The 22,978-nt window shown below is 45.2% G+C and overlaps 1 protein-coding gene across 3 annotated transcripts in view; it reads left to right on the forward strand.

The window, feature by feature from the left end:
- ATP13A2 (ATPase cation transporting 13A2) overlaps positions 1–22,978 on the forward strand; it is a 56,564-nt gene that overhangs the window by 3,568 nt on the left and 30,018 nt on the right. For 2 of the 3 annotated variants that reach the window (XR_008848217.1, XM_056542112.1), the window contains exons 2-12: positions 17,044–17,120; positions 17,213–17,380; positions 17,473–17,531; positions 17,885–17,999; positions 18,146–18,225; positions 18,319–18,396; positions 20,272–20,341; positions 20,548–20,682; positions 20,772–20,838; positions 22,470–22,601; positions 22,688–22,855. Coding sequence is in view for 2 of the 3 variants with exons in the window: in XM_056542112.1 (XP_056398087.1) it covers positions 17,044–17,120; positions 17,213–17,380; positions 17,473–17,531; positions 17,885–17,999; positions 18,146–18,225; positions 18,319–18,396; positions 20,272–20,341; positions 20,548–20,682; positions 20,772–20,838; positions 22,470–22,601; positions 22,688–22,855 (1,149 nt within the window). In the remaining variant the exon portion in view is untranslated. Of the gene's footprint in view, positions 1–16,403; positions 16,545–17,043; positions 17,121–17,212; positions 17,381–17,472; positions 17,532–17,884; positions 18,000–18,145; positions 18,226–18,318; positions 18,397–20,271; positions 20,342–20,547; positions 20,683–20,771; positions 20,839–22,469; positions 22,602–22,687; positions 22,856–22,978 lie in introns of those variants that run through there. The other variant, XM_056542113.1, reaches the window with a different exon arrangement.

Raw genomic sequence — 22,978 nt, forward strand, 5'->3', positions numbered from 1 at the left:
TGTACGTGTATCCCATGTCCGCTCCTCGGGGTCACATACATGACCCCCCCCCATTATATATACTGTACGTGTATCACGTGTTCGCTCCTCGGGGTCACATACATGAGTTCCCCCCCCCCATTATACATACTGTACGTGTATCACGTGTTCGCTCCTCGGGGTCACATACATGAGTCCCCCCCCCCCATTATATATACTGTACATGTATCACGTGTTCGCTCCTCGGGGTCATATACACCCCCCCATTATATATACTGTACGTGTATCCCATGTCCGCTCCTCGTGCACATACATCAGTCCCCCCCCCCAATTATCTATACTGTACGTGTATCCCGTGTCCGCTCCTCAGGGTCACATACATGAGTCCCCCCCCCCCCCCCCATTATATATACTGTACATGTATCCCGTGTCCTCTCCTCGGGGTCACATACATGACCCCCCCCCATTATATATACTGTACGTGTATCCCGTGTCCGCTCCTCGGGGTCACATACATGACCCCCCCCCATTATATATACTGTACATGTATCCCGTGTCCTCTCCCCGGGGTCACATACATGACCCCCCCTCATTATATATACTGTACATGTAGCCCGTGTGCTCTCCTCGGGGTCACATACATGACCCCCCCCCCCCCCCATTATATATACTGTACATGTATCCCGTGTCCTCTCCTCGGGGTCACATACCCCCCCCCCCATTATATATACTGTACATGTATCACGTGTCCTCTCCTCGGGGTCACATACATGACCCTCCCCCCCCATTATATATACTGTACATGTATCCCGTGTCCTCTCCTCGGGGTCACATACCCCCCCCCCATTATATATACTGTACATGTATCACGTGTCCTCTCCTCGGGGTCACATACATGACCCACCCCCCATTATATATACTGTACATGTATCACGTGTCCTCTCCTCGGGGTCACATACATGACCCCCCCCCCCCCATTATATATACTGTACATGTATCACGTGTCCGCTCCTCGGGGTCACATACATGACCCCCCCCCCCCCTCATTATATATACTGTACGTGTATCCCGTGTCCGCTCCTCGGGGTCACATACATGAGTCCCCCCCCATTATATATACTGTACATGTATCCCGTGTCCTCTCCTCGGGGTCACATACATGACCCCCCCCATTATATATACTGTACATGTATCCCATGTCCTCTCCTCGGGGTCACATACATGACCCCCCCTCATTATATATACTGTACATGTATCCCGTGTCCTCTCCTCGGGGTCACATACATGACCCCCCCCCCCCCCCATTATATATACTGTACCTGTATTGTCCTCTCCTCGGGGTCACATACATGACCCCCCCCCCCAATTATATATACTGTACATGTATCACGTGTCCTCTCCTCGGGTCACATACATGACCCCCCCCCATTATATATACTGTACATGTATCACGTGTCCTCTCCTCGGGGTCACATACATGACCCCCCCCCCCATTATATATACTGTACATGTATCACGTGTCCTCTCCTCGGGGTCACATACATGACCCCCCCCCCCCCATTATATATACTGTACATGTATCACGTGTCCTCTCCTCGGGGTCACATACATGACCCCCCCCCCCATTATATATACTGTACATGTATCACGTGTCCTCTCCTCGGGGTCACATACATGACCCCCCCCCCCATTATATATACTGTACATGTATCACGTGTCCTCTCCTCGGGGTCACATACATGACCCCCCCCCCCCATTATATATACTGTACATGTATCACGTGTCCTCTCCTCGGGGTCACATACATGACCCCCCCCCCCCATTATATATACTGTACATGTATCACGTGTCCTCTCCTCGGGGTCACATACATGACCCCCCCCCCCCCCATTATATATACTGTACATGTATCACGTGTCCTCTCCTCGGGGTCACATACATGACCCCCCCCCCCCATTATATATACTGTACATGTATCACGTGTCCTCTCCTCGGGGTCACATACATGACCCCCCCCCCCCATTATATATACTGTACATGTATCACGTGTCCGGTCGTATCTGCCCTGGAGACAATGGTGAAACTTATCTAAACTGAAAAGTGGAGCAGTTGCCCATAGCAACCTCTCAGATACCACCTGTGGTTGTTAGAGGAAACTGAAAGCAGCAATGTGATTGGTTACCATAGACAACTGCTCCAAAGAGTCCTGACCCACTGTACAGAAAGCGCAGCTCTGGCTGGTCCTGGTTATATGGACTGGTGACCCCAGTCATGTCAGTGCCCAGGGGAGGCCGATGGCCGAGGGCCAGTACTGACCATACACTTACCTGTCAGGACCAGCAGGAGGGCAGCCTCACCCCGACTATACCAGCAGGGGGGCAGCCTCACCCCGACTATACCAGCAGGAGGGCAGCCTCACCCCCCGACTATACCAGCAGGGGGGCAGCCTCACCCCCCGACTATACCAGCAGGGGGGCAGCCTCACCCCCCGACTATACCAGCAGGGGGGCAGCCTCACCCCGACTATACCAGCAGGGGGGCAGCCTCACCCCGACTATACCAGCAGGAGGGCAGCCTCACCCCCCGACTATACCAGCAGGGGGGCAGCCTCACCCCCCGACTATACCAGCAGGGGGGCAGCCTCACCCCCCGACTATACCAGCAGGGGGGCAGCCTCACCCCCCGACTATACCAGCAGGGGGGCAGCCTCACCCCCCGACTATACCAGCAGGGGGGCAGCCTCACCCCCCGACTATACCAGCAGGGGGGCAGCCTCACCCCCCGACTATACCAGCAGGGGGGCAGCCTCACCCCCGACTATGGCAGCAGGGGGGGGGGGGGCGGCAGCCTCACGCCGACTATGGCAGCAGGGGGGGGCAGCCTCACCCCCGACTATGCCAGCAGGGGGGGGGGTGGGGGGGGCAGCCTCACCCCCGGCACTTTTCCTTCCGTTGGAGGCCCCACTTGGGCAGGACCCATTTCTTTTTGGGGGGTTTCTCACTACTCTCTTTCTTTTGTCTGTGAAGTGCGGAGTCTTGTTCTGAATATTGAGGTCAGGCGTCTCGCTCGCCCGCATGTGATGTTATCTGCCAGGCCATCCGGGGGGGCGACATTGCGTCACGCTGCTCTTCTGAAGATATAGATAGTCAGTTTAAAGGGCCACTCACCCCATAAAGTGAGGTCAGCGCTGGAGATGTCTGGATCATGTGATCAGGGAGCAGTGGAGTGTCCCTTTAAGCTGTCCGTGGCAGGTGGTGAAGGCGTTGGATACATCATCGTCTGTACAGACAAGCGCTCGGCCGCCGCAGGCTCTGCTGGGGTTAATATCACGGTAGATGACAGATAAGTGTCCTCCTCACACAGGACGTCCCCGGCCTCCTAGCAACGCGGCTCACGTATCGCGCAGGAGAAGCGCAGAGCGACTGATCTGGGTCTGGTGATAAAAGTGATAGATCATTCGCCGGGTAAACCGCGCCGAGGGCGGAGCATGATGATGGATACAATGTGTCATTACATTTGTGTTACTCAATCCAAGGTCCTCCAGCTGTTGCAAAACTACAACTCCCAGCATGTCCTGACAGCCAACGGCTAGAGAGCCACAGTTCAGGGAACTTGTAGCCCATTAAATGAATAAGGCTCTTGACCCCAATGAAAATCCATAGCCCATTAAATGAATAGGTCTCTTGCCCCCAATGGGAATCCATAGCCCATTAAATGAATAGGTGTCTTGACCCCAATGAGAATCCGTAGCCCATTAAATGAATAGGTGTCTTGACCCCAATGAGAATCCGTAGCCCATTAAATGAATAGGTGTCTTGACCCCAATGAGAATCCGTAGCCCATTAAATGAATAGGTGTCTTGACCCCAATGGGAATCCGTAGCCCATTAAATGAATAGGTGTCTTGACCCCAATGAGAATCCGTAGCCCATTAAATGAATAGGTGTCTTGACCCCAATGAGAATCCGTAGCCCATTAAATGAATAGGTGTCTTGACCCCAATGAGAATCCGTAGCCCATTAAATGAATAGGTGTCTTGACCCCAATGGGAATCCGTAGCCCATTAAATGAATAGGTCTCTTGCCCCCAATGGGAATCCGTAGCCCATTAAATGAAAAGGTCTCTTGCCCCCAATGGGAATCCGTAGCCCATTAAATGAATAGGTGTCTTGACCCCAATGAGAATCCGTAGCCCATTAAATGAATAGGTGTCTTGACCCCAATGGGAATCCGTAGCCCATTAAATGAATAGGTGTCTTGACCCCAATGAGAATCCGTAGCCCATTAAATGAATAGGTGTCTTGACCCCAATGAGAATCCGTAGCCCATTAAATGAATAGGTGTCTTGACCCCAATGAGAATCCGTAGCCCATTAAATGAATAGGTGTCTTGACCCCAATGGGAATCCGTAGCCCATTAAATGAATAGGTCTCTTGCCCCCAATGGGAATCCGTAGCCCATTAAATGAAAAGGTCTCTTGCCCCCAATGGGAATCCGTAGCCCATTAAATGAATAGGTGTCTTGACCCCAATGAAAATCCGTAGCCCATTAAATGAATAGGTCTCTTGACCCCAATGGGAATCCGTAGCCCATTAAATGAATAGGTCTCTTGACCCCAATGGGAATCCGTAGCCCATTAAATGAATAGGTGTCTTGACCCCAATGAGAATCCGTAGCCCATTAAATGAATAGGTGTCTTGACCCCAATGAGAATCCGTAGCCCATTAAATGAATAGGTGTCTTGACCCCAAGGGGAATCCGTAGCCCATTAAATGAATAGGTCTCTTGCCCCCAATGGGAATCCGTAGCCCATTAAATGAAAAGGTCTCTTGCCCCCAATGGGAATCCGTAGCCCATTAATGAAAAGGTCTCTTGCCCCCAATGGGAATCCACGGCCCACTAAATAACTAGGTCTCTTGACCCTAATTCTGCTGTAAAAAATATGGCGGACATCACAGCCCCAGTGATAGGGGAGCTGAGTATCACTGCAGACTGTTCCCTCTAGACCTGGTGCCCTTCTCTGTGGGTGAGGGGTGCCAGACGCCATGACAGACACTGTTGCCTACAATAGGGGTGGGAGTAGTTTTTTTATAGGGTGATGAGCACCCACTGAAGGATTTCTGACCTAGCGGTCAGCCACAGGACACTGACTATATATGTGATGTCCTGGGGCTGTCCGCTGATAAACTACAACCCCCAGCCTCCCCTGATTTCTGAGGGACCCTCCTATAGGGGAATGAACAACATCTTATTACTTATTAGGAATCAGCCGGGGAGGGGAGATCTGTCCTTTTTACCTTTAACCCTTTGGCTTCAGGCCGTGAATCTTGTTCCTCAAAAAACGTGTTAGACAACTAAAGAGATGATGGGAATAGATGTGTGCGGCTCCGATTACAGTCATATCCATCCGCAACATCACGGGGGAAAAGCCGTAAGGTTAATGCAGATCCAGCAACGAGATGTCACCAAGATCTGCAAATGGTTAAAGGGGTACTCCGGTGGAAATGTTATCTATTTTTTAAATGAACTGTTGCCAGTAAGTTAAATAGATTTGTAAATGACTTCTATTAAAAAATCTTTACCCTTCCAGTACTTTTTAGCAGCTGTATGCTACAGATTAAATTCTTTTTTAATTTCTTTTTTGTCTTGTCCACAGTGCTCTCTGCTGACACCTGATGCCCGTATCAGGAACTGTCCAGAGCAGAAGAAAATCCCCATAGCAAACCTATGCTGCTCTGGACAGTTCCTGATACGGGCTTCAGGTGTCAGCAGAGAGCACTGTGGACAAGACAAAAAAGAAATTAAAAAAGAATTTAATCTGTAGCATACAGCTGCTAAAAAGTACTGGAAGGGTAAAGATTTTTTAATAGATGTAATTTACAAATCTGTCTAACTTTCTGGCATCAGTTCGTTAAAAAAAAAATTAAAAAAAATTTTGCCGGAGTACCTCTTTAAATATTCAATCTGTGGCTGTGAAGGGGCTTCAGTGCTATAATATCTACATTGAAAGCTATTTTTTTTTCAGTCACATGAAACCTCATTAAGTCAGTACAGTATGATTGTGCGCTGTCTGTTCATTATACAAGAATATAACTACTATAATACTGATCCCCTATATACAAGAATATAACTACTATAATACTGCTCCTATATACAAGAATATAACTACTATAATACTGCCCCTATATACAAGAATATAACTACTATAATACTACCTCCTATATACAAGAATATAACTACTATAATACTGCCCCCTATATACAAGAATATAACTACTATAATACTGCCCCTATATACAAGAATATAACTACTATAATACTGCTCCTATATACAAGAATATAACTACTATAATACTGCTCCTATATACAGGAATATAACTACTATAATACTGCTTCTATATACAAGAATATAACTACTATAATACTGCCTTCTATATACAAGAATATAACTACTATAATACTGCTCCTATATACAAGAATATAACTACTATAATACTGCTTCTATATACAAGAATATAACTACTATAATACTGCTCCTATATACAAGAATATAACTACTATAATACTGCCTCCTATATAGAAGAATAACTACTATAATACTGCTCCCTATATACAAGAATATAACTACTATAATACTGCCCTCTATATACAAGAATATAACTACTATAATACTGCTCCTATATACAAGAATATAACTACTATAATACTGCTCCTATATAGAAGAATATAACGACTATAATACTGCTCCTATATACAAGAATATAACTACTATAATACTGCTCCTATATACAAGAATATAACTACTATAATACTGCTCCTATATACAAGAATATAACTACTATAATACTGCCCCCTATATACAAGAATATATCTACTATAATACTGTTCCTATATACAAGAATATAACTACTATAATACTGCTCCTATATACAAGAATATAACTACTATAATACTGCTCCTATATACAAGAATATAACTACTATACTACTGCCCCTATATACAAGAATATAACTACTATAATACTGCCCCTATATACAAGAATATAACTACTATAATACTGCCCCTATATACAAGAATATAACTACTATAATACTCCGCCTATATACAAGAATATAACTACTATAATACTGCTCCTATATACAAGAATATAACTACTATAATACTGCCACTATATACAAGAATATAACTACTATACTACTGCTCCTATATACAAGAATATAACTACTATAATACTATAATATAGTATTATAGTAGTTATATTCTTGTATATCAGAGCAGTATTATAGTAGTTATATTCTTGTATATAGGAGCAGTATTATAGTAGTTATATTCTTGTATATAGGAGCAGTATTATAGTAGTTATATTCTTGTATATAGGGGCAGTATTATAGTAGTTATATTCTTGTATATAGGGGCAGTATTATAGTAGTGATATTCTTGTATATAGGGGCAGTATTATAGTAGTCATATTCTTGTATATAGGAGGCAGTATTATAGTAGTTATATTCTTGTATATAGGAGGTAGTATTATAGTAGTTATATTCTTTCATATAGGAGGCAGTATTATAGTAGTTATATTCTTGTATATAGGAGCAGTATTATAGTAGTTATATTCTTGTATATAGGAGCAGTATTATAGTAGTTATATTCTTGTATATATAGGAGCAGTATTATAGTAGTTATAGTCTTGTATATAGGAGCAGTATTATAGTAGATATATTCTTGTATATAGGAGGCAGTATTATAGTAGTTATATTCTTGTATATAGGAGCAGTATTATAGTAGTTATATTCTTGTATATAGGAGCAGTATTATAGTAGTTATATTCTTGTATATAGGAGCAGTATTATAGCAGTTATATTCTTGTATATAGGAGCAGTATTATAGCAGTTATATTTTTGAATATAGGAGCAGTATTATAGCAGTTATATTCTTGAATATAGGAGCAGTATTATAGCAGTTATATTCTTGTATATAGGAGCAGTATTATAGTAGTTATATTCTTGTATATGGGAGCAGTATTATAGTAGTTATATTCTTGTATATAGGGGCAGTATTATAGTAGTTATATTCTGGTATATAGGAGGCAGTATTATAGTAGTTATATTCTTGTATATAGGAGCAGTATTATAGTAGTTATATTCTTGTATATAGGGGCAGTATTATAGTAGATATATTCTTGTATATAGGGGCAGTATTATAGTAGTTATATTCTTGTATATAGGGGCAGTATTATAGTAGTTATATTCTTGTATATAGGGGCAGTATTATAGTAGTTATATTCTTGTATATAGGAGGCAGTATTATAGTAGTTATATTCTTGTATATAGGAGGCAGTATTATAGTAGTTATATTCTTGTATATAGGAGCAGTATTATAGTAGATATATTCTTGTACATAGGGGCAGTATTATAGTAGTTATATTATTGTGTGTTTAGTTATGTACAGTATATACATATAGTTCTATATATAGCATCTTTATACATAGGATTTGGCATTCCCTCCTGTGCTTGTTCCTGTATCTCTCGTTCTGATTCTCCGCTCCGTTGGTAGAACCAGTTTGGTAGGCGGTCGTTCCTGCTGCCATGTGGCTGTTTGTGCGGTAGGTGTGGTCACATTCCTTGTACACACAGGTTGTCATTGTCGTCACACCTGTTAGTCGGGGATCACACAGCGCAGGTGGAGAGGAATCGTCCTATTGCCCCTCGACCGTCCAGCCAGGACCTTGGGTGCGCGGCGGCTAACGCTCGGGTAGGTGCTCTGTAGCCTCCATAACACTTTTATATAGTCGCATGTATAGAATATTCTGCTATCACCTTGTTTTTGTGTCTGATTTTTGGGGGTCTGTAGTGTGTGTCCGGCCCCTATATAAGGAATATGATTAGTCAGTGAGATCCCTAAATATTCTGCGTCCACAATAAGACAAGGACGAGGTGCACTTACCTGTCTGTAGGAGGTTCTTGGTTTGGCGTTGTTATACAGAGAACACATAACTATGGGTGATGTGTACTTTATGGGCAATGTATACTGGGAGGGTTTATGTGCATTGAGTCCTGTCCTAGGGGGGAAACACCGGGACGCTTCAAATGTCATTGTCCTATACCCTGAAAATAATACTTCAGCCCTGGCCAGTGTATTCCATCCAGTGTGCCTCCAGCTGTTGCAAAACTACAACTCCCAGCATGCGGTTGATTGTCCGGCATGCTGGAAGTAGTAGTTTTACAACAGCTGGAGGCACACTGGATGGAATACACTGGCCCAGGTTCTCAGTTACAATAATACCCGTAGGTCATACACTGCCGGACAGGAAGAGAATGATGTGACCTGACAGTGAGTTATATCCTGTATTATACTCCAGAGCTGCACTCACTATTCTGCTGGTGAGGTCACTGTGTATATACATTACATTACTTATCCTGTACTGATCCTGAGTTATATCCTGTATTATACTCCAGAGCTGTACTCACTATTCTGCTGGTGAGGTCACTGTGTACATACCATACATTACTTATCCTGTACTGATCCTGAGTTATATCCTGTATTATACTCCAGAGCTGTACTCACTATTCTGCTGGTGAGGTCACTGTGTACATACATTACATTACTTATCCTGTACTGATCCTGAGTTATATCCTGTATTATACTCCAGAGCTGTACTCACTATTCTGCTGGTGAGATCACTGTGTACATACATTACATTACTTGTCCTGCACTGATCCTGAGTTATATCCTGTATTATACGCCAGAGCTGTACTCACTATTCTGCTGGTGAGGTCACTGTGTACATACATTTCTTATCCTGTACTGATCCTGAGTTATATCCTGTATTATACCCCAGAGCTGTACTCACTATTCTGCTGGTGAGGTCACTGTGTACATACATTACATTACTTATCCTGTACTGATCCTGAGTTATATCCTGTATTATACTCCAGAGCTGTACTCACTATTCTGCTGGTGAGGTCACTGTGTACATACATTTCTTATCCTGTACTGATCCTGAGTTATATCCTGTATTATACCCCAGAGCTGTACTCACTATTCTGCTGGTGAGGTCACTGTGTACATACATTACATTACTTATCCTGTACTGATCCTGAGTTATATCCTGTATTATACTCCAGAGCTGGACTCACTATTCTGCTGGTGAGGTCACTGTGTACATATATTACATTACATATCCTGTACTGATCCTGAGTTATATCCTGTATTATACTCCAGAGCTGTACTCACTATTCTGCTGGTGAGGTCACTGTGTACATACATTACATTACTTATCCTGTACTGATCCTGAGTTATATCCTGTATTATACTCCAGAGCTGTACTCACTATTCTGCTGGTGAGGTCACTGTGTACATACATTACATTACTTATCCTGTACTGATCCTGAGTTATATCCTGTATTATACTCCAGAGCTGTACTCACTGTTCTGCTGGTGGAGTTATATCCTGTATTATACTCCAGAGCTGTGCCGGGGGTGATGATGATGTTTGTCCTATTAATCTTACCTTGGCGTTTTTACCACGTTGGCGACAAACATTTCCTCCGATGCGCGTGCTCTGACATCTTTATATCCTGGACGCTGTTGTGGCCTTTCCCTGGTTTATAATTCTCCCCATTTGCTTTGTGTTTCCATATTAATAAGATTCTGACGTGATGGCGATGCCCGAAGCGCACAGTGCAGGGGGGCTGGGACTTGTAGTTCTACCTGGAGGCCGGTGCAGTCTAGAAGGAATCGGGGATCGTTTGTTTTGGTCTTACGCGGATCATTTTATAAAGCATTAGAGAAATCACCGGGAATAACGTCCAATTATACGTCGTCATTTGCGCCATGATACTCTCCGCCGCTGCGTCGCTCTTATAGATATAGCGGGAGATTTATCAAATCCTGTGTAGAGGGGAAGTTGCCCAGTTGCCCTTAGCAACCAATCAGATTGTTACTTTCATTTTTCAGAGGCCCTTTTCAAAAATGAAAGCAGCGATCTGATTGGTTGCTATGGGCAACTGGGCAACTTCCCCTCTCCCCTATAGCCGCCATTTTCATCGTCTTCTGCCAGCACGCCGGGCGTTCGCCACCACATACATTGGCGTATTGTGCGGTAGCGGACGTTCCCTCATCTGGCGCGACACTTGCTGCACTATTTGTTCTTTTCTGGACTTTAGCCTGGGACGAGTCCGCGACGATCTCCCCGCAAGGCGGAAGGATTTTGGTGACTTTTCTCTCTGACGCCCTCTAGAGTCTATATTGGTGTTTCGCAACCCGGGTGCCTCCAGCTGTTGCAAAACTACACCTCCCAGCATGCCTGGACAGCCAACGGCTGTCCGGGCATGCTGGGAGTTGTAGTTTTGCAATAGCTGGAGACACTCTGGTTGGAAAATACTGCAATAAGCATTGATATTTTTTTTTATTTTTTGTAGTCGGACTGATGATCACATGACCCAGTTGCAGTAATGAAATGCATCGATACAACAGCTATCTGGGCATGCTGGGAGTTGTAGTTTTGCAACAGCTGGAGGCACTCTGGTTGGAAAATACTGCAATAAGCAATGATATTAAAAAAAAATAAAATTGTAGTCGGACTGATGATCACATGACCCAGTTGCAGTAATGAAATGCATCCGTACAACAGCTATCTGGGCATGCTGGGAGTTGTAGTTTTGCAACAGCTGGAGGCACTCTGCTTGAAAAATACTGCAATAAGCAATGATATTTTTTATTTTTTGTGGTTGGACTGATGATCACATGACCCAGTTGCAGTAATGAAATTCATCAATACAAGAGCTATCTGGCCATGCTGGGAGTTGTAGCTTTGCAACAGCTGGAGGCATCCTCGTGGGAAAATGCTGCAATAGGCAATTATATTTTATTTTTTGTAGTCGGACTGATGATCACATGACCCAGTTGCAGTAATGAAATGCATCCGTACAACAGCTATCTGGGCATGGTGGGAGTAGTAGTTTTGCAACAGCTGGAGGCACTCTGCTTGGAAAATACTGCAATAAGCAATGATATTTTTTAATTTTTGTGGTCTGACTGATGATCACATGACCCAGTTGCAGTAATGAAATGCATCGATACAACAGCTATCTGGCCATGCTGGGAGTTGTAGCTTTGCAACAGCTGGAGGCACCCTGGTTGGGGAACACTGATCTAAGCGCTATGAACAGATCACCAGCCGGTGACCACCACCTATCAGACATATTCATCTTTTCCAGGAACGGAAACTATTTATAAACTGCAAAGCTTTACAACTATCTTTTCCTTTTCAGGAAGTGAAATTAATTTACGCATATTTATCCCAAGATTAATTGGCAATTAATATTCATGCTAAGTTTACTGCCAGGGAAGAAGTCCTGGAAGAAAAAGTGTAGGAACTCAAGGACTGGTCCTGCAGGACTCTTGGTAATGGGAACAGGGTTCCTGCAGTGGAAAAAGTGCAGGAACTCCGTTCCCATGAGTTCCTGCAGGACTCGAGCCCTGTTACCTACTATAAACCAAGACTGTTACATTATAGTAAATTTACCCTGTGCTATTTATACCGTATTTTATGCGATTGATTTAACCCTTAATTAGCGGCACCAAGATGATTTTACGATATTTCATTGATCTGTTTATCTATAATTAGTCATCTTATTTGACTTTTATATTTGAGCTTCTACAAGGGCCCTGCAGGTATCTCTCCGCATATAACCTGCTATTATATAAATAAATGGGAATATCTTTATCACACAATATTAAACAGACTGGAACGAACACTTCATCTTATACACACAAGGATCCCACTTTCTCTCACTGTATTGTCTATTCGGATATATAGGATACATACAGATCGGGGGTATATATATATATATATATATATATATATATATATATATATATATATATAATATAGGATACATGCATATCGGATATATAGGATACGTGCATATCGGGGATATATAGGATACATACAGATCGGATATATAGGATACATACATATCGGGTATATAGGATACATACAGATCGGATATATAGGATACATACAGATCGGATATATAGGATACATACATATCGGGTATATATAGGATACATACATATCGGATATATAGGATACATACATATCGGGTATATAGGATACATACATATCGGATATATAGGATACATACAGATCGGATATATAGGATACATACAGATCGGGTATATAGGATACATACAGATCGGGTATATAGGATACATACGTATCGGGTATATAGGATACATACGTATCGGGTATATAGGATACATACGTATCGGGTATATAGGATACATACGTATCGGGTATATAGGATACATACATATCGGGTATATAGGATACATACATATCTGGGATATAGGATACATGCATATCGGGTATATAGGATACATACATATCGGGTATATAGGATACATACATATCGGGTATATAGGATACATACATATCGGGTATATAGGATACATACATATCGGGTATATAGGATACATACATATCGGGTATATAGGATACATACATATCGGGTATATAGGATACATACAGATCGGGTATATAGGATACATGCATATCGGGGATATATAGGATACGTGCATATCGGGGATATATAGGATACGTGCATATCGGGGATATATAGGATACGTGCATATCGGGGATATATAGGATACGTGCATATCGGGTATATATAGGATACATGCATATCGGGGATATATAGGATACATGCATATCGGATATATATAGGATACATGCATATCGGGGATATATAGGATACGTGCATATCGGGGATATATATATATATATATATATATATATATATATATATATATATATATATATATATATATATAGGATATGTGCATATCGGGGATATATATATAGGATACATGCATATCGGATATATAGGATACATGCATATCGGATATATAGGATACATGCATATCGGATATATAGGATACATGCATATCGGATATATAGGATACATGCATATCGGATATATAGGATACATACAGATCGGGTATATAGGATACATACAGATCGGGTATATAGGATACATACATATTGGATATATATAGGATACATACAGATCGGATATATATAGGATACATATCGGATATATAGGATACATACAGATCGGATATATATAGGATACATATCGGATATATAGGATACATACAGATCGGATATATATAGGATACATATCGGATATATAGGATACATACAGATCGGATATATAGGATACAGATCGGATATATATAGGATACATATCGGGGATATAGGATACATACATATCGGATATATAGGATACATGCATATCGGGGATATATAGGATACATACAGATCGGGTATATAGGATACATACATATCGGGTATATAGGATACATACATATCGGGTATATATAGGATACATACATATCGGGTATATATAGGATACATACATATCGGGTATATATAGGATACATACATATCGGATATATAGGATACATGCATATCGGGGATATAGGATACATACATATCGGGGATATAGGATACATACATATCGGGTATATAGGATACATACATATCGGGTATATAGGATACATACATATCGGGTATATATAGGATACATACATATCGGATATATAGGATACATACAGATCGGATATATATAGGATACATATCGGATATATAGGATACATACAGATCGGATATATATAGGATACATATAGGATACATACAGATCGGATATATAGGATACATATCAGATATATAGGATACATATCGGGTATATAGGATACATATAGGATACATACAGATCGGATATATAGGATACATATCGGATATATAGGATACATACATATCGGGTATATAGGATAGATACATATCGGATATATAGGATACAGATCGGATATATAGGATACAGATCGGACATATAGGATACAGATCGGATATATAGGATACAGATCGGATATATAGGATACAGATCGGATATATAGGATACAGATCGGATATATAGGATACAGATCGGATATATAGGATACAGATCGGATATATAGGATACAGATCGGATATATAGGATACAGATCGGATATATAGGATACAGATCGGATATATAGGATACAGATCGGATATATAGGATACATACAGATCGGATATATAGGATACATACAGATCGGATATATAGGATACAGATCGGATATATAGGATACAGATCGGATATATAGGATACATACACAACCTTTCTACTGGTTCTTGTTTAATCCTGTTTTTGTTGTCGAGCTACCTAGTCTTTCCTATTATATATAGACCAGTGTTTCCCATTATATATAGACCAGTGCCTCCAGCTGTTGCAAAACTGCAACACCCAGCATTCCCAGACAGCTGTTGCATCAATGCATTTCATTACTGTAACTGGGTCATGTGATCATCAGTCTGACCACAAAAAATAAAATAAAAAAAATAATTGCTTATTGCGGTGTTTTCCAACCAGGGTGTCCGCAGCTGTTGCAAAACTACAACACCCAGCATGCCCAGACAGCTGTTGTATCGATGCATTTCATTACTGTAACTGGGTCATGTGATCATCAGTCCGACTACAAAAAAAATGATCATTGCTTATTGCAGTGTTTTCCAACCAGAATGCCTTCAGCTGTTGTAAAACACCAACACCCAGCATGCCCAGACAGCTGTTGCAGCAATGCATTTCATTACTGTAACTTGGTCATGTGATCATTAGTCCGACGACATAAAAAAAAAAATATAGATATATATAGATAGAGAGAGAGCTATATATATATAATGCTTATTGTATCAATGCATTTTATTACTGTAACTGGATCATGTGATCATCAGTCCGACTACAAAAAAGAAATATATATATCATTGTTTATTGCAGTATATTACAACCAGAGTGCCTCCAGCAGTTGCAAAACTACAACTCCCAGCATGCTCCGACAGCTGTTGCATCAATGCATTTTATTACTGTAACTGGGTCATGTGATCATCAGTCCGACTGCAAAAAAAAATCATTGCTTATTGCAGTATTTCCCACCGGAGTGCCTCCAGCTGTTGCAAAACTACAACTCTCAGCATGCCCGGACAGCCGTTGGCTGTCTGTGCATGCTGGGAGGTGTAGTTTTGCAACAGCTGGAGGCACTTGGCTTGGGAAACACCAATATTGACTCTAGAGGGCGTCAGAGAGAAAAGTCACCCAAATCCTTCCTCCTTGCGGGGAGATCGTCGCGGACTCGTCCCAGGGTAAAGTCCAGAAAAGAACAAATAGGGCAGCAAGTTACACCAGTGTCGCGCCAGATGAGGGAACGTCCGCTACCGCACAATACGCCAATGTATGTGGTGGCGAACACCCGACGTGCTGGCAGAAGACGATGAAAATGGCGACTATAGGGGAGATCTATCAAAACCTGTGTAGAGGGGAAGTTGCCCATAGCAACCAATCAGATCACTACTTTAAATTTTTAACGAGGCCTCTGCAAAATGAAAGAAGTGATCTGATTGGTTGCTATGGGCAACTCGGCAACTTCTCCTCTGGACGGGTTTTGATAAATCTCCCCCACGGATCCCACTAGAGAACTTTCTTTCCCTGGTATATATATATATATTTATATTTATATATATATATATATATATATATATATATATATATATATATTTATATTTATATTTATATTTATATATATATATATATATTTTTATATATATATTTATATATATATATTTATATATATATATATATTTATATATATATTTATATATATATATATTTATATATATATATATATATATATTTATATATATATATATATTTATATTTATATATATATTTATATTTATATATATATTTATATATATATATATATATTTATATATATATATATATATATATATATATATATATATATATATATATTTATATATATATATATATATATATATATATATATATATATTTATATATATATTATATATTATATATTTATATATTATATATTTATATATTATATATTTATATATTATATATATATATATATTTACCATAATTCTGTCCTGTTCATTTCTATTGATCGTGATCTTTGTATTTGCAGATAACCGGAAGCTTCTGGGGAACCAGCACAACAGCAACTACGGGTCACTGTCGGGCTTGAGGCCCAAGCCGTGCATGGTGAGTATTATAGGACGTCAGTACGGTAGGTTTAGTGCGTTCTCATGTCATGTGACTTGTGCACCGCTCACCGGTTCTCTCCATTCATGCAGGAGCTTAGTGGATACTGTAGAGTAAAATGGCGCACAGCTCTTTGTTACATTTTCTGTGTTCTCACCCTGGGGATTCCTCTCATCGTCTTCCACTGGAAGCCTCTGCTCCACGTCCTGGCCACCCGCCGCCGCTGCTCCCTGGCCGAAGCCGACACCATGGTTATTAAGGTAAATGGCTCCACAGTGAGGTCCACCATTACAGCGGTATCACTTTGCGCACTCCCCCTAGAGGGATAATGCCGCCATCTTTGTGTTTTCAGGACCTCTTTGGACAGACGTTTATAGTGGATGTGCACGAGGAGCATGGCGTGGATCCCAGGTAAGGACCCCCACCCTATAAAAACTGGTTGGTAACCAAGATGGCGGCATGGAGGAGCTTTTCTTGGTGTTATCTGATCACCACTGCGGCTATTGGTCATTCTGGGACAGAACGTTGATCCAGGGATTTATTCTGATATTTGGAGTCGGGAAGGAATTTTTACCTCTAGTATGAGGGTTTTTTGCCTCCTCTGGATCAGTAGGGACTCATTAGGGATATAGGTTGAACTTAATGGACTCCGGGCTTTTTTGAACCTTATGAACTATGTTACTATGTCTGAACGTTCCTCTGATTTGTATGAGGTGAAGCAGATAAATGGCGCATGTCTGGTCTAACCTGGTTCATGTTCACAGTCTACAGGTTGACAGCATGGGGCGGCCGGGAGCGGCAGCGGGGGGCAGCGTGGCGCTGGCTGTCGGGGAAGAGGACGAGTTTAAGGACACGATTCAGCTGCACTACAAGGAGGAGGTGAGGGACCTTCATCATCATCAGATTGTGTATTGTCCAGATTAGATGGGCAGGGGACGCGGACCACCCCACACATTACAATGTACGGCAGGGGACGCGGACCACCCCACATCTCTGTATATTAAGCACAGGCTTTATCTTGGCAGCCTCACGTCCTGCGTTACTTTGTATTCGAGGGGATGCGTTACATCTGGAAGGAGCAGTCCATGGACTTTGTGAAGGTCAGGTAAGGCGATCCGGGCTCCATCATCAGACTTATTACTACTATGACAACTCTGATGGTCACAGGTGAGATTACAGGGAATGTTTCTGCTCACAGTTCACTGGACGAAGGGTTAACATGCGGAGAGGTTCACACGTACAAGTCCGGCCTCAACCAGTCCGACCACAATAACCGGTGAGTCCTGGAAGGATGACTATTTCACTGTATTGTAATAAGCTGTTTTCTAAGGATCCGGTTACAGATGATAGGGTAGGCTCCACTGTAGAGAAGGCTGCGGGCCCCAGGGTGGGCTCCACTGTAGAGAAGGCTACAGGCCCCAGGGTGGGCTCCACTGTAGAGAAGGCTACGGGCCCCAGGGTGGGCTCCACTGTAGAGAAGACTGCGGGCCCCAGGGTGGGCTCCACTGTAGAGAAGGCTACAGGCCCCAGGGTGGGCTCCACTGTAGAGAAGGCTACGGGCCCCAGGGTGGACTCCACTGTAGAGAAGGCTACGGGCCCCAGGGTGGGCTCCACTGTAGAGAAGGCTACAGGCCCCAGGGTGGGCTCCACTGTAGAGAAGGCTGCTGGCCCCAGGGTGGGCTCCACTATAGCGAAGGCTGCTGGCCCCAGGGTGGGCTCCACTGTAGAGAAGGCTGCCGGCCCCTGGGTGGGCTCCACTATAGAGAAGGCTGCGGGCCCCAGGGTGGGCTCCACTGTAGAGAAGGCTACAGGCCCCAGGGTGGGCTCCACTGAAGAGAAGGCTGTGGGCACCAGGGTGGGCTCCACTGTAGAGAAGGCTACAGGCCCCAGGGTGGGCTCCACTATAGAGAAGGCTGCCGGCCCCTGGGTGGACTCCACTGTAGAGAAGGCTACGGGCCCCAGGACGGGCTCCACTGTAGAGAAGGCTGCGGGCCCCTGGGTGGGCTCCACTGTAGAGAAGGCTACGGGCCCCAGGGTGGGCTCCACTGTAGAGAAGGCTACAGGCCCCAGGGTGGGCTCCACTGTAGAGAAGGCTACGGGCCCCAGGACGGGCTCCACTGTAGAGAAGGCTGCGGGCCCCTGGGTGGGCTCCACTGTAGAGAAGGCTGCGGGCCCCAGGGTGGGCTCCACTGTAGAGAAGGCTACAGGCCCCAGGGTGGGCTCCACTGTAGAGAAGGCTACGGGCCCCAGGGTGGGCTCCACTGTAGAGAAGGCTACAGGCCCCAGGGTGGGCTCCACTGTAGAGAAGGCTACGGGCCCCAGGACGGGCTCCACTGTAGAGAATGCTGCGGGCCCCAGGGTGGGCTCCACTGAAGAGAAGGCTGTGGGCACCAGGGTGGGCTCCACTGTAGAGAAGGCTACAGGCCCCATTGTGGGCTCCACTGTAGAGAAGGCTACGGGCCCCAGGACTGGCTCCACTGTAGAGAAGGCTGCGGACCCCTGGGTGGGCTCCACTGTAGAGAAGGCTGCGGGCCCCAGGGTGGGCTCCACTGAAGAGAAGGCTGTGGGCACCATGGAAGGCTCCACTGTAGAGAAGGCTGCGGGCCCCAGGGTGGGCTCCACTGTAGAGATGGCTACGTGCCCCAGGGTGGGCTCCACTGTAGAGATGGCTACGTGCCCCAGGGTGGGCTCCACTGAAGAGATGGCTGCGGGCCCCAGGGTGGGCTCCACTGTAGAGATGGCTATGTGCCCCAGGGTGGGCTCCACTGAAGAGATGGCTACGTGCCCCAGGGTGGGCTCTACTGTAGAGAAGGCTGCGGGCCCCAGGGTGGGCTCCGCTGTAGAGATGGCTATGTGCCCCAGGGTGGGCTCCACTGAAGAGAAGGCTGCGGGCCCCAGGTTGGGCTCCACTGTAGAGATGGCTACGTGCCCCAGGGTGGGCTCCACTGAAGAGAAGGCTGCGGGCCCCATGGTGGGCTCCACTGTAGAGATGGCTGTGGGCACCATGGAAGGCTCCATTGTAGTGAAGGCTGTGGGATAGATATATATATATATATATATATATATATATATATATATATATATATATATATTATACAATATACATTTGGTGCTGTCTTTCAGTATTTTCCTCCATTTTTCTTCTTTGCAGGAAGTTGATTTACGGCCATAATGCGATCGATGTCCCTGTGAAATCCTACGGGCAGCTCCTAGTGGAGGAGGTGAGTTACTGCACCCCCGGGAGTGTCTGCTCCTAGTGGAGGAGGTGAGTTACTGCACCCCCGGGAGTGTGACATGACTTGGTATATGTCTCTGTATATCCCTGTGCAGCGGGGCTGCGTACACTCAGGACACAGAGGAGAACAGCGCTTGGGATGTCGGGGCGCGGATATTGTTCCCGTCAATAATTGTCGCCATCTTCTGACAGGTCCTCAATCCCTTCTACATCTTCCAAGTGTTCAGCATGGTCCTGTGGATGTGCGAGCAGTATTATTACTACGCCGCCTGCATCTTCGTCATCTCCATCATCTCCATCGCCATCTCGCTCTTCGAAACCCGTAAGGTGAGATCGCCGTTAACCCCCTGTTGTCTCTCATTTGGCGTCCTGGCGGTGATGCAGCCTCCCACAATGCATTGCTTCTGTCTCCACAGCAAAGTGTCACCTTGCGCAATATGGTGAAGATGGTGGTGAGCGTGAAGCTGCGAAGACCGACCGGAGGTGAGAACAGACCCCAAATAATGTGACCATAGAGCTGAACCCCTACCCCTGTATACTGTATGCCAGTGTTTCCCAACCAGCGTGCCTCCAGCTGTTGCAAAACTAAAACTCCCAGTTGCATCAATGCATTTCATTACTGATACTGGGTCATGTGAACACCAGTCTGACCCGCAAAAAAAATCAGGGTTCCCCAGGCTGTTGCCTTCGGCTGTCCTGGCATGCTGGGAGTTGTAGTTTTGCAACCATCCGGACAGCAGCCATGCAAGAAATTGTGGTAATCGCATGTGGTTACACGTGGTGGGTTTTGTGTTTTTTATTTTTATTTTTTTAGTTTTCAGTGTAAAAATCTGCCATCGAAATCTATGACCTAGTACAGAACAATGTTTGGGAGTGGAAGGTCCCAAAACCATTCACCTGTGGCAGAAACAATGTGCAGTGCGCCTTATCATCTACTGAGCTATTGCTAGGCAGGCAAGGGGGTGGGGTGTGTAGGGGAGGATGCAGCTGCAGGCCCAGGGGTTAGGGGTGCGGTTGCAGGCCCAGGGGTTAGCGGTGCGGTTGCAGGCCCAGGGGTTAGCGGTGCGGTTGCAGGCCCAGGGGTTAGCGGTGCGGTTGCAGGCCCAGGGGTTAGCGGTGCGGTTGCAGGCCCAGGGGTTAGCGGTGCGGTTGCAGGCCCAGGGGTTAGCGGTGCGGTTGCAGGCCCAGGGGTTAGGGGTGCGGTTGCAGGCCCAGGGGTTAGGGGTGCGGTTGCAGGCCCAGGGGTTAGGGGTGCGGTTGCAGGCCCAGGGGTTAGGGGTGCGGTTGCAGGCCCAGGGGTTAGGGGTGCGGTTGCAGGCCCAGGGGTTAGGGGTGCGGTTGCAGGCCCAGGGGTTAGCGGTGCGGTTGCAGGCCCAGGGGTTAGCGGTGCGGTTGCAGGCCCAGGGGTTAGCGGTGCGGTTGCAGGCCCAGGGGTTAGCGGTGCGGTTGCAGGCCCAGGGGTTAGCGGTGCGGTTGCAGGCCCAGGGGTTAGCGGTGCGGTTGCAGGCCCAGGGGTTAGGGGTGCGGTTGCAGGCCCAGGGGTTAGGGGTGCGGTTGCAGGCCCAGGGGTTAGGGGTGCGGTTGCAGGCCCAGGGGTTAGGGGTGCGGTTGCAGGCCCAGGGGTTAGGGGTGCGGTTGCAGGCCCAGGGGTTAGCGGTGCGGTTGCAGGCCCAGGGGTTAGCGGTGCGGTTGCAGGCCCAGGGGTTAGCGGTGCGGTTGCAGGCCCAGGGGTTAGCGGTGCGGTTGCAGGCCCAGGGGTTAGCGGTGCGGTTGCAGGCCCAGGGGTTAGGGGTGCGGTTGCAGGCCCAGGGGTTAGGGGTGCGGTTGCAGGCCCAGGGGTTAGGGGTGCGGTTGCAGGCCCAGGGGTTAGGGGTGCGGTTGCAGACACTGGGGAGATTCTGACAGCAGGCCCAGTAATGGGAAGATGCTGCTACAGGCACAAGGATGGAGGTGCAGCTGCAGATTGAAGGGTGGCTGCAGGCAGAATTATGTTGGGGGATGCAGCTGCAGATGGGTGTGTGGCTGCAGATGGGTGAGTGGTGCAGCTGCAGGCACAGGGATGGGGGTGTTGAATGTAAATGTCCCCCTCATCCTCTCATTCTCTCTTATTTTAGAGGAGCTGCTGGTGAACTCCACGGACCTGGTCCCTGGGGACTGCATCCTTCTGCCTCCGGAGGGGATGTTAATGCCGTGTGATGCCGTCCTGCTGTCGGGGGAGTGTATGGTGAACGAGAGTATGCTGACTGGTGAGAGGATACTATATACAATTATACTGCTGTGGGGTGATCACATGACTTATTATAATTCATACGCTGCTTCCTGGGACTTTTAGGTGAAAGTGTCCCTGAAATGAAGACCCCATTACCCGACGGCCCCTCTGCAGCCGACACAGTCTATTCCACAGATGCCCATCGCCGTCACACTTTGTATGGTGGAACCCAAATCATACAGGCCAAGAGCTACATGGACAGGGATGTCATCGCTGTTGTCATAAAGACAGGTATTGTGGGGTCTGATAAAATGCACTCACTATTCTGCTGGTGAGATCACTGTGTACATACATTACATTACTTATCCTGTACTGATCCTGAGTTATATCCTGTATTATACCCCAGAGCTGCAC

This window comes from Hyla sarda, chromosome 10 (assembly GCF_029499605.1).
Source record: "Hyla sarda isolate aHylSar1 chromosome 10, aHylSar1.hap1, whole genome shotgun sequence".
Taxonomy (NCBI): domain Eukaryota; kingdom Metazoa; phylum Chordata; class Amphibia; order Anura; family Hylidae; genus Hyla; species Hyla sarda.